Source organism: Nematolebias whitei, chromosome 8, assembly GCF_014905685.2.
Source record: "Nematolebias whitei isolate Nwh7 chromosome 8, NemWhi1, whole genome shotgun sequence".
Lineage (NCBI taxonomy): Eukaryota > Metazoa > Chordata > Actinopteri > Cyprinodontiformes > Rivulidae > Nematolebias > Nematolebias whitei.
This window is the reverse complement of record NC_056505.1, coordinates 31,708,551-31,721,494: the sequence shown is the minus strand read 5'-3', so window position 1 is coordinate 31,721,494 and position 12,944 is coordinate 31,708,551. Positions and strand designations below refer to the sequence as shown.

The 12,944-nt window shown below is 44.2% G+C and overlaps 1 protein-coding gene across 1 annotated transcript; it reads left to right on the top strand.

Annotated features, from left to right (window-relative positions):
* Positions 1–10,296: 10,296 nt before the first annotated feature.
* Positions 10,297–12,564, top strand: tbx16 (T-box transcription factor 16). Its single transcript, XM_037680585.1, has 9 exons — positions 10,297–10,312; positions 10,401–10,560; positions 10,643–10,745; positions 11,031–11,195; positions 11,282–11,428; positions 11,500–11,570; positions 11,651–11,739; positions 11,818–12,031; positions 12,120–12,564. Exons 1-9 carry the CDS (start codon positions 10,297–10,299, stop codon positions 12,562–12,564), a joined length of 1,410 nt encoding a protein of 469 aa, XP_037536513.1.
* The last annotated feature ends 380 nt before the right edge of the window (positions 12,565–12,944 follow it).

Here is a 12,944-nt window from a genome sequence, read left to right as displayed (position 1 = left end):
ATCTGTGCCTCATTTACCCGTTCATACATCACTACTAGATCTATACAAAGCTTTTTCAACAAATCATTCTAAAGAGACTAATCAGAGCTTTAGATCACATTCATATGCGGATGGGACACATCAGAGGCTATGAGGGGCTCAGTGTCTTGCCCAGGGACATTTCAGCATGAGACTGCTGGTGGATTCAAACCCCCAACTCTCGCATTGGAGGACGACTGCTCTAACCACTCAGCCACAGTTGCCCCATAATAGTTTTCAGAGAGTAAAAAGAGCACAAGTCCTGTTTTTCTGCAGTTTTATTCTTTTCAAACATTCAAGTCGCAGTCATTCGTACAAATGTCTTCATATCCATCCATTATCTTTTACCCACTTCTTCCATTTTGGGTCACGGGGGTCGCTGGTGCCCATGTCCAGCAGTCACTGCGCGAGGGGTGGGGTACACCCTGGACAGGTTTCTAGTCCATCACAGGGACACACAGAGACAAACGAGACAAACAACCATTCACTCTCTCACTCACACCTAGGGACAATTTGGAGTTACTAATCAGCCTAACATGCATGTTTTTGGTCTGTGGGAGGAAACTGGAGCACCCGGAGAAAACCCACGCATGCACGGAGAGTACATGCAAACTCCACCCAGAAAGGCTCCCGGACCGGGATTTGAACCAGGGACCTGCTCGCTGAGAGGCAGCAGCTCTACCAGTTGTGCCATCGTGCTGCCCACAAAATAGACATTTTATTTGCAGTCCAGAGGGACAATGAGAATGTAGCCGTAGGCTAATAGCACCTCCTATCGCACAGGAAGGAGTTATAGGGATTCAACCGATCTCCTGGTTCGAAATTAGGGTTATCTCTCCATCCAGTCTGGTCAGCTCAGCAACAGACATGGAAACAGGAACTGGCCTGTGTGAAACAGACCTAATAAATAACCCTGGGTTTTATCAATATCAAAAACCATCATACATATTTATGCAATATACAGGTTTTATCATTACTATAGTAACATAAGTTCATAATATAAATGGAATCAAGCTCATTATTTGAGTACTCTTAAATATTCTTAATGTTAAAGATCCTAATGTATCTTAGCACACAATGTAGCAATAGCATTTCATCGTCTCCATGTACCTTCAATTTTAATGCTTCAATGTTAACATTAGGAGCTATTTACTTATTGCAAGAGGCTTATTTTTCATTATCCAGATCAATACATCATGGCAGCACGACTGTTGCCTCACAGCAAGAAGGTCCTGGGTTCAATCCCCTTTTGGACCTTGGGTCCTTCTGTGTGGAGTTTGCATGTACTTCTCGTGCTCATGTGGGCTTTCTCTGGTACTCCGGTTTCCTCCCACAGACCAAAAACATGCATGTTAGTTTGCCTTCAGGCCCAGGCCTCCCTTGCAAAAGAGATCTGTGATCTCAGTGGGATTTGCCTGGTTAAATAAAGATTAATAAAATACAAATGCAGGTGTTTAGAAATAGAACACCATCAGTGACATTTAGTATAGAAAAGTATTAATGTTTGATATTTTTTTTCTATAAGCACATTCAAATAAATATAGCAATAGCACTGATTTATCACAGAGCCCAATACAATAACCTGGAGGCTAGCACTAGCATGCTAGCTCCAGAAACAAACAAACCAACTCACCATTTTCCACTTTTAGAATATACAGTCAGATGAAAGTTTTTTTCCACAAACGGAAACATCTAAAAGTTGAGAGGCAGTCAGAAATGGCAACATAAGCATTGGATAAAGGGCTTTAATTGGCTTAAAGCCTGCCTGCAGCAGCTAGCCTAGCCTCTCTCACACATAGCCTGGTTGTGAGTGTTACTGCACAATCTGTTCCGGAAGCACGATCCGTACTGTACATTCAGCTCTGGGCGCAGGAGTGGTGCGCCCCAGAATGGTCCTATATCTTGTATTGAAGAGGAGCTAGTGTGCATGTACAGCTTTTAATGAGAGTCTTTGGGCAAAGATTTTTGCGCCCCATGGGGCGAAAACACGTCATCAATCGGACAACGTTAAAGATCGAAACAACTTTATTCATCATTAACTATAAAATATTATATATATATACATATATTTCAAAATATTTTTATTTTATTATTTCATTTTTATTTAATTTTTTAATGTCTTATTCAAGGTAGAGTGGTGAGTGGTGGGGCGACGTCCTGGCGCCTTCTATTGGCCAGCCGCCACTGCATGAAGCCCAGTCTGCCACGGGCAGTGTGTGAAGCTTGTTTTTATACACTTATCAGTTCTGCCAAGTTCACAGACTCGGAGGCGTCCTTAGAGCGACTGCTGCACGTAGTAGCCTCACCCAGCTCTATTCAGCTCTCTACTAATGCAAACGTATGGTTCATGGACAGAGTTAACATTCTCAGTCATAGTAGTTAAAAACGTACATAAACTTTGACCAAAAATTCTCTAACATAACTATTTATTTCAAAGTAAAACGATAGTAGCTGTGGCTGAGTGGTTAGAGCAGTCATCCTCCAATGCAAGAGTTGGGGGTTCAAGTGCAAAAGTGTCCCTGGGCAAGACACTGAACCCCTCATTGCCTTCGATGTGTGCCCCATCGGTGTATGAATGTGATAAAGCTCTGATTAGTCTCTTTAGAATGATTTGTTTTATTTTCTTTGTAGAGATCTAGTAGAGTGTTATATGAATGGGTAAATGAGGACACGTGTTGTAAAGTGCTTTGAGTATCTTGATAAGATAGAAATGCGCTATACAAGTACAGTCCATTTAACATTTAGTAGCTACATGTTTATCAAAGAATGTAATAGATTATCAAATGCTTTATTTCTACGTCATTTAAAAACTACTGATAACAGGTTTATTTATAATATTTCAAACCTGATGCCTAAAATAAAAAGCTGCTAATCTTTCTAATCAGGGAAGTAAATAACTAAAGCTTCAGTGGGACATTTCCTCATTCAATTTGTATTATTTATTTATTTTTGTTTATTTATTTATTACATGGTACAAATCTTTTTGGGGGAAATCTGGTCATGAATATGATGCAATCAGGATTCAATTTTTTTTTATTAAAATAAAAGACTGTCAACTTTACACTTAGCTCCAATTTGATGTGGTAGTAGTTGAGTCAGTCACAACACGTACACTGAGCGTGACATTTTAATTGTGCATATTATTTTCAATGTGACCAGAACATGAAATAATCTAAAACTCTGACATTAAAGGCAGCGGCCGTTCTGTATCTTGATTATTATTTTTGGTCATTTGTGGGAAAATATATTTGTGATCCTGATTTGATGCAAAACTCATTATTTTTCTCCCATTTAATCAAAACTTCCCTCACGTGTTCACACCAGAGTTGGTTGGATGAAGCTCTGTTTTCCACGTGGTGCACGTTTTGCCTCCTGAAGCTTCACAGTCGACAGCACACACACACACACACACACACATTCTCAGGTCTTCTTTCTGCTCATACACTCCGGTGTGAATTCTCTGACACGAGGGAAGTCGTTAGTCTTCATTAGCAACTTCCAGGAGTTTCTTATGAAGTGCTGTGAAGTTGTCATTTGTCCCCTTTGCCAGGAAAACTACATCTGACGTTTGTTTTCTTTAGGAGGGCCAAATGTTAGCCCGCCTGCCCCAAGTTGTGCACAGGGGATCACCCTGGATGTATGACGTGAAAATAGGGACAAATATGTCCTTTATTTTTATTTTTTGTTAATTATCAGTACAAACATGAATGAAAAGTGGTGGGTGTTTTCTTTTTAATGTAAAACCAAACTTATAAGTGGTCTTTCTTCTGAAAGAAAACAAAAAAGTGAACTAGTTTTGCATAGATCTTATTGCATGGCCAGAATTCCTCAAATGAATGCATATCACTCGCTGCTGTTTATCCCAGAGTTGTTCTTATGAGAAATGACCGAGTTGTTGCTGATTTGATCAAACTTTAAAAAAAATAAAAACATTATGTGTGCACCGTCACAAAATGTCACACTCAGAAGATGTGTTGTAAATGACTCTCAGCTACTACCACATTAAGTTTTAGATCAGTGTTTGTAAACCTGATGAGTTGTAGTTGGTTATTGTTGATTTACTTTACTGGCTATTTTGAATTGGATAGACTCTTAATTTTAATCAGTTGTAGACGTACATCCAGTGCCTAATTTCTCAAATAGGTTTTTTAAAATCCACTCAGTAGTTCATGGGATATTTTGCTAACAAACAATAAGGATTGACTCCAACAGTTAAAGCTAAAATTTGGGGCAAAGATCTGGCCCATTGAGTGCCACTTGGAGTACATGTTGTTAATGACTCACAAATTCTAGGAAAATATCTGTGACAACTAGCTATTTTTGTAGCGTCCAAGTTCAGCTGGCTGTGTTAGCCATCTTTAATTGGATTGGCTCCAAACGTTATTCAGATGTAGATGTTTATTTAGTGGTGACCTTATGAGAGTTTTATTAAAGTCCGTCCTGCAGTTCATGAGATGTTTTAGAAACAGACATGAGCTAAAATATCTCCTGCTTTCGCCTTTTAGCAGCGTGAAAATACAAACATGGGAAAATTCCCCTCCAGTAATGTTGCACAATCTGAAAGTTGAAAAGTGAAAGCACCTGTTGCAGGTCAAATCATCTCTCTGGCCCTGTTGTCTTTGCAGACCCCTCAGGCTTCAAAAGAACACGCTGCATGGCTAATGTGAGCGAAAGGTGTGAGATTTCTCGTCAGTCCTCTTCAGGGGCTCTTTATAGGGCCGCTGAAGAGCCGTCTGATCCCCCAAACCCTTAACTGTTGAGCACATGGAGGTCTGAGCAGCTCCAGCAAATGGCAAAACTCCAAGAAGGTAGAAGAGTGCTGCCCAAAAATTACCCCCCAAAATTTGAGGCTCAAATAAAAAGCCCCATTTCAAAATGTTGTCGTGCAAAATATAAACAAAAACACAAAGTAGTGATTTGAAAATCTAATGAACCCATATTTTATTCAGTATGCACCACGGAAAACATCAAATGTTTAAACTTAAGAAATTGTACCATTTTAATAAAAAAATAAGGTAGTTTTGAATTTGTTGGCAGCAACACATTTCAGAAAAGGTTGGACAGTTGCTGTTAAATCAAGTGGTTTAGGGAAAGAACTGGCAGGAGGAACATTTTGCAAATAGTTAGGCAGCAGGTCAGTGAAAGGACTTGGTTTAAAAATTACATTTAGATACTGAACATGTCAGAAGTAAAGATGGACAAGACTTTTATGGACGAAAAACAAGGAACTCTGTGTCCCTTGCCTGGACGTGGTTTTGCCGGGGCTCCACTCTGAAGTCAGGTCTGGAGGGGGGGGGGGGGGGGGGGTGCTCGTTGACGAGCGCCTGGTGACCAAGTCTATCCATGGGGCCCAGTCGGGCTCTGCCCGAAGGAGCAGCATGGGTTTGCCTTCCTGTGGGCCCACCACCTGCAGGAGGGGCCATAAAAGACTGTTGCATTACACCATGGGATGTGGTCGAAGGCAGGGTCCTTGGCGCCCTGACCCTGGCTTACCAAAGATGGCTCTTGGAACATGGAACTTAACCTCTCTGGTGGGGAAGGAGCCTGAGCTTGTGCCGATATAGTTGGGCTCACCTTAACACACAGCATGTGCTCCAGAACCAATCTCCTTTAGAGGGCTGGACTTTATTCCACCCTGGAGTTGCCCACGGTTATCATGATCTGCGTCTGAGTGTTGGAACCCACGTGCAGGAAGACGCTGAGAGACTCCAGCAAAAATAAGTAATGAATTGTTTTTGTTTTTTTTCTAAATAAACAAAAGAAAAAGCTGTCTGGGCAGCAAACTTACTTTTAGGAGGACACACAGGGGTACAGAGCATGAAGCCTTAGGACAAGGACAATCCAGAGACAATACTACTGACAAGACACCAAGGGGCTGAATCTATACAGACACTAACAAGGTGAAATGAAAGGCACCTGTGGTGATTAGGATCAGACACAGGTGCGACAGTGCTGGAACACAGGAGGAGAGATGCTGAGGGGTGACAGACAAACATGAGGAAAAACATCACATGTATGACAAGACCCCAGAAACCCTACAACGGTGAGAAGCACCAAGCTGGTGTGGGTCTACTTGTAGCCCCCCAACTTGATGCATGTGCGTTGGAGTTTTCCCCAGCAGATGAGAGGGTAGCTTCCCTGTGCCTTGGGGTGGGGAGACAGCTTCTGGCTGACTGTTGCTTCTGCCCACACGCCAAACGGCAGTTAAGAGTATCCAGCCTTCTTGGAGTCCTTGGTGGGGGTGCTGGAAGGTACTACAGCTGGGGACTCTCTATTCTGCTGGGGGACTTCAATGCCACATGGGTAGTAACAATGTGATTGGGAGGATCACGACTTGGAAGTCCTCTCTAATCTGAACTTGAGCGGTGTTCTGTTGTTGGACTTCTGTGCTAGTCATAGTTTATTCTTCACAAACACCATGTTTGAACATAAGGGTGTCCACAGGTACACTTGGCACCAGGACACCCTAGGTTGTAGGTCGATGATTGACTTTGTAGTTGTGTCAACTGATTTGTAGCCATTTTTTGGACACTCGGGTGAAGAGAGGAGCTGAGCTGTCAACTGATCAAAGCAGCACATTGCTAACTGTGTTCAGTGAAGGTAGGGTGCTGTTCATCAGGAGGTGGAAGGAATATTTCTTGGACCTTCTCAATCCCACTGGCACTTCTTCCATGGAGGAAGCTGAGTCAAGGGACTTCAGGGTTTGTCTGTCCATAACTGTGGCTGAGGTTGGTAGTTAAAAAGCACCACAGCAGCGAGGCTCTGGGGGTGGAATAGATTTGCCCTGATTTCCTTAAGGCTCTGGATGTTGTGGGGCTGTCTTGGTTGACACGCCTGTGCAACATCGCATGGACATCGGGGGCAGTGCCACTGGATCGGCAGACTGGGGTGGTGGTTCCCCTCTTTAAAAAAGTGGGGCCAGAGGGAGTGCTCCAATTACAGGAGCATCAATTTCTTTAACCTCCCTGGTAAGGTCTATTCATGGGTACTGCAGAAGCGAGTCAGATTGTTGGTCAAACCTCAGATCCAGAAGGAACAATGTGAGTTCCATCCTGGCCATGAAACACTGGACCAGTTCTTTACCCTCACTTGGGTCCTCCAGGGGCCATGGAAGTTGGCCCATTCAGTCTACATGTGTTTTGTGGACTTGGAGAAGGTTTTGATGTGTTCCTCAAGGTACATTGTGGGGGGTGCTCCATGAGCATGGGAGCATGAGTTGAGTTGAGTAGCAGTATGAGTTTGACTCCATGAGTCGAAGACCACGAGAAGGGAAACGTGTCAGAGGTAGTTGGATTGAGGACAGAGGATGCAGAGGACAGAGATGGAGGAGGATGACTCACTGTGGCGACCCCTGAAGAGGGAAAAGCCGAAAGAAGAAGAAGAAGAAGGAAGCTCCATGAGTATGTATGAGTATTGTTACGGGCTGTTCAGTACCTATTTGGTGTGAGAGTTTGGTTCGCATTGCTGATAATAAGTCGGACCCCTTTAGCGTTTGAGTTGGACTCCACCAAGGCTGTTGTTGTCATCAATTCTGTTCATAACTTTTGCGGACAGAATTTCTCAGTGCAGCCAGGGGGCAGAGGGTTTCCGGTTTGGTGGACTCAGGATTCTTTCTCTGCTGTTTATGGATGATGTTGTCCTGTTGGTGTCATTATGTTGTGATCTTCAACTCTCACTGAGCGGTTCGCAGCCGAGTCTGAAGCGGCTGGGATGATTTTGATTCTATTCTGGATATCACTGCATGGGCTCAAGAACCCTTCCACAAATCAGTATTTTTAAACACCATTCACCGTGTCATTTACAAAGTTTGGTCAAAGCGCTGTGTCGTGCAAAAAAAAAAGAACCCGTTTTAGAACACCATCCAGAAAGGCTGCTGTCGTCTATGTGCTCATTTAAAATCTGTGATCAAAATTTTGAAATTCTCTTTGGAAACAACAAACACCACATCCTCCTTATAATAATGGGAGGAAACATCTGTCCTGATATTGGCACACGAGGTCTGAAAAGGCGCCATCAATACAGAAATGTTTACCTGTTCAAAAACAACACATGTGCACATGATGCTTTTGTTTGTTTGCTTTGCTTGTTTTTTCAGAGAAGACCTTGTATACTACAGCAAGACATTTTAAAAGCTCATACAGCATCAATTAAAACAACATGGCTCCAAAGTAGAAATGTCGGTGTGCTCTCATATAGATATATATATATATATATATATATATATAGATATATATATATATATAATGTGTTGTTGACATCTAATTCAAACTGACCTCATTTTTTAAAATAGTACAATTTCTCAGTTTAAACATTATGTTTACTGTTCCATTGTAAAAATTATGTGTTTCTGAAATTTGCTAAGTATTGCCCTCAGCTTTTATTAACATTCTATTAAATGTCCCAACTTTGTTGGAGTTGAGGTTATAAAATCCACCTGGATGCAGCCTCAGTCTGTCTGCTCTGTATAACCAGCAGGACCAGACCCCCCTCAGACTGGGTGCTGCTGCATAAAGCAGCTCTCTGTCTGGACACGTCACCTTCAGACACACAGCTGCTGCTGCTGAAACATATACACCTCTGCCCCAACATGTCTGACGCAAGTGACCCAAAGATCTCTTGAATTTCTTGCAGCACGTTAAGACCAACATCCCCTCACCCCACCCCCCTTAAAAAAGTGACCTCTGACCCCTGAGATTCTTTATTAGAGCTCTGTGTTGTCGGCCCAGGAGAGCTGAAGTGAGGAGAGCGACGTCGAGCCGTTCATAAGTCATCGATAACTCCCGCTTTCACATAAAGACAAAAACAAAACGCATCGCACTTTGTCAAGGCCAAAGATGGAGTGTGGAGCGCCACTGAAGTTGGGTGAGGGTGTGTGTGTGGGGGTGGGTCAGTGCTTCATCAGGATAGTTAAATGATCTTTTAAGTGCATCATTACCACCAGAATGGTTTCCTTATTTTATTTGACATTGATCCTGCACTGAGCTCGTCGATGTATTCTCAGGGGAACCTTCTGGAGCCTCTTCGTGCTCACTTAACTGAGCTGCATGCTGCTTTCAGCCTGTTATGCTTACAGTTACGCCGAAACATCCCTTGGTGCAGGGGTGTAAAGAGAGCTGTGCCTACAGAATACATTGTATGCAGCAGTCGTGAAGGTGGTGGCTCACTGAAAAGAGACGTGAAAAGATGAAAAGGAAGGGAGCTGTGTTTGATTTATCCCCACCCCCCTCTATGCTAATGCAGCATTGAGCATCTGAGCTTGTGGTGAAGTGGTTGGATCTTGTCAGAATGACTCGTGGTGGTTTGGGCCTTTCTGTGGATGCTGGGCTCTCACCGCTTCCTGGCCCCTCAGACCTGACTTGGGGCTTGTGTTGCAAACTGGCTGCCCTGACACTAGTCTTTCTCCACATGCAGAAACTGGCTGCTTCAATGGAAACCAGCCTAATGAGATTATCTGGTGGAGCACGGGCCAGTCTAGACGCCCCCAATACACAACCCCACCACAACCCTCTAGTACCGATGCCCTCAGGTAAAACTTATCTGCCGAAGAAGCTCATGCTATGATCACACCATTATGGCTTTACACAGTCTTTCCCTCCCGCTCTAATTTGACAGAGAAAGTACAAGAAGTGATGGGGAATTTTAGACACGTCCTCATTAATGTATATCATGTCTGTGAGAGCATATTTGTTCTTATCCGAAAACATTTCTTTGTTTTTTTTTAATTGAAAGTAACTTTCACTCCGTTTCTGTCTATTGTGGTTAAACAAACGCACCCAGTGGCTTTTCTCTGACTGGTTCAGTCCTGTCAGTGAAATTAAAACAGTTTCAAGAACCGATCTGCAAGCAGGGAAGGGAAGTCTGTCCATATTTGTTTTGAAAGTCTCTTAGCAGTTAATAAAGATGCAATTTCTCCGTCCCCCTTCCTGTGGGGACGGTATCAAGGCTCTGTTAGGTCTCTTTGATTTCCAACCTCCTCCAATCGCAGAAGGCACCCAACTCTTCACTGTGTCACTTCAAAGCCTGGGAATGGCCCTCCTGGCCCCACCTACTGCAGGGCTCCCCTTAAAAAGTCATGGTCACTCTCTCCTGCAGCATTTTCTCATCTATCTGTAGCTGTTGGGACTGTCTGGCCTTTCTGAGGTGACTGGACTTTTTCTTTTTTCTTTTTTTGGCTGTACACCTGACAGGAATACACATTTTGGATTTGACCATCATTTGGATTGCTTTAATGCAAAAAGCTTCCACAAAGTTTCCCTGTGCTGGTGCTGAATCCAAAGAATGCAGTCCATCAGGGGTGAGCGCCGCCAACTCTCCCAGCAATTTAAAGTGGACCTTAGAACTTGAATAATTTTTTTTATTTTTTATTTTTTATTATTTTACAGACCTTAAGTCCAACTTCAGCAGCCCTCCTCCTCCCACCTCCATGGCGGCTGCTTCTGAAGCCTATCTCCAGAGTAACATCAGGCTGACTCTGGAGGATCTTGACCTCTGGAAGACGTTCCATGAAATAGGAACAGAGATGATCATCACCAAGCCGGGCAGGTTAGGCAGCTAAAACAAAGGAATGTACTAGTTGTAAAGACATCTTTCCATTGCTTAGTTTCACCCATGACTTGTGTTTCAGGAGGATGTTTCCTCACTGTAAACTCAATCTGTCTGGTCTCATCCCATGTGCCAAGTACATATTCCTTGTTGACATGGTCCCAGAGGACGGTTTCAGGTATAAGGTAAGGCTTTGGTTAACAATCCTCCCAGACTAGTTAACCCCCCCCCCCCCCCCGTTTGTCACCTACCTTCCACCCCCCTTTTCCTGACATTGTACATCAAAGACTGCTATCGCTTCCTGTTTTTCTATCTCCTGCTGGGGGCACACTGCTACCCCCCTGTCTCTGTGGGTGGTATTGGCCCAGCCATCACTCTTTCAATCCATGGTGGGAAGTTGGGCCGAAGTTGCATCTGTGAATTAGTTTTCTATGCAATGGTTCCACTGACGGTCTGCTTCCTCCCTGCAGTGGAATAAAGAGAAGTGGGAGGTGGCAGGCAAAGCAGAGCCTCAACCCCCCTGCAGGACCTACGTCCACCCAGACTCACCGGCCCCAGGAAGCCACTGGATGAAGCAGAGCATCTCTTTCTTCAAGCTCAAGCTCACCAACAACACCCTCGATCAGCATGGACACGTAAGTATGAGGAGAGCAAACCAACAATTTCCAAATGTTTTTTTCTAAATCAAACTTTTATGATTTGATTTTAATCACCTCTACAGATCATCTTGCACTCCATGCATCGCTACCACCCTCGCTTCCATGTGGTCCAGGCAGATGACCTGTTCAGCGTCTGCTGGAGTGTTTTCCAGACTTTCACCTTCCCCGAGACGTCCTTCACCGCAGTCACCGCCTATCAGAACACCAAGGTTAGTTTCTGCAGCAACAAACCTAACCAACCCTTCAGCTGAGGTCTCAACACTAAATTCCCTTTCTGCAGATCACAAGGCTGAAGATCGATCACAACCCATTCGCCAAGGGTTTCAGGGATGAGGGGACTAAAAAAAAAAGGTTGGTTGAATGCACAATCAGGGCAGGTGTTAATATTCAACTATAGATACAAAAAAAAAAAAACTGATTCTCCTCTGCAGGCGAGCAAACAAAAACCAAGCATGTCTTGAAAAAAGAGCCAAGATACCAGACGATCTGAACCAGACCCCTAAAGAGGCCGACTCAGCAGGTACCACTTGAATGCTGTCCAGCTCAGTTCCTGTTGTTCTCTGAAGTTTTACTCAGCTCTTCATTTGTGTGTTTTCAGGCTTCTGTCAGTCGTCATACGATGGTTATGACAAAGATGAAGGAGAGCTGCCCAAGAGGAAAGATGAAAACGCTATAAAGGAAGAGCGTTACTCTCCGTGGGGTGCAGAGAAGCAGCAGGGTGGGAGGACCGACTCTCCTGCTGGGGTGAGCACAAGAGATGTCTACAACACGGAACAACTTGTTCCAGCTCAGGGTTCCTACCAGCCATGCAGGTGAATATTGGTGACATCACGCCACTTAAAGGGAAATCATGTCATCTTGGTACCCAGAAAACTAATCCTCGTCTCTTTTCCCCTTCAGGGCTCACGAGTATGGAAAGTCTCCGTCCCCGCCTTCCAGCATCGGCAGCAACAGCGAGTCAGGACGAAGTCGCTTTGAATCTCGTGTTCCTGATGTTGCCACAGTCCCTGATCACGACTCATCAAAACCTCGCACACACGAAGCAGCTGGTCCCTCTCACTGTAGCCCCCAGCAGCACCTCCCGGGTCCCCAGGACTACGGCGGAGTGCTCAACATGACTGTAGCCCAGACCAGCAAGCCTGGGGTCCTTGGCCACCACATTTACAGCCCCTACAGTGCAGAGCAGCCTCTGGTGGGCCAGTGGAGCGGACCTGGACCTGCCCAGTACCCCCCACACCACCCTCTGACAGCAGACTACACCTCACAAGCTGTGCATCATGGCTATCACCATGGCAACATGACCGAGTGGAGTCAGTACCCGCTGTTCTCATATTCCTGCTGGTGAAGGAGATGACAGACTGCTTTTACCTAACCTGCTGCTGTGGCACTCACAGTTCTGAGACGTGCATGTCCACATGAGGCTGGGCGGGCCCGGGGCCCCCAACTTGAGGAAACCACAAAAAGAAGAGAATTTACTGCTCAGACGATTCAGGAAACTGAAAGCTGGTCATGCTGACTCATTGCCTTGTTGTCTATTTATTTTGTACTTTTTGTCTTGTCTCCTGCATAAATATTATTTTTGTACAGAAAGTAAGAATAAATGTGTAAATTACATGTTTAAAAGCTGTACTGTGAACTGAAAATAAAAGCTTAAAAATGTGATTCGATGCTTTGCCTTTGAATACGCATTTCAGATTTGCAGGAATGTTCAAGTAGGTTCAGTTT

Bases quoted from the DNA above. Each gene is read 5' to 3' on its own strand.
- tbx16 (XM_037680585.1), top strand. The intron at 10,561-10,642 runs GTTAGGCAGCTA...CTTGTGTTTCAG, and splicing joins ATCATCACCAAGCCGGGCAG to GAGGATGTTTCCTCACTGTA. The intron at 11,196-11,281 runs GTAAGTATGAGG...TCACCTCTACAG, and splicing joins CCCTCGATCAGCATGGACAC to ATCATCTTGCACTCCATGCA.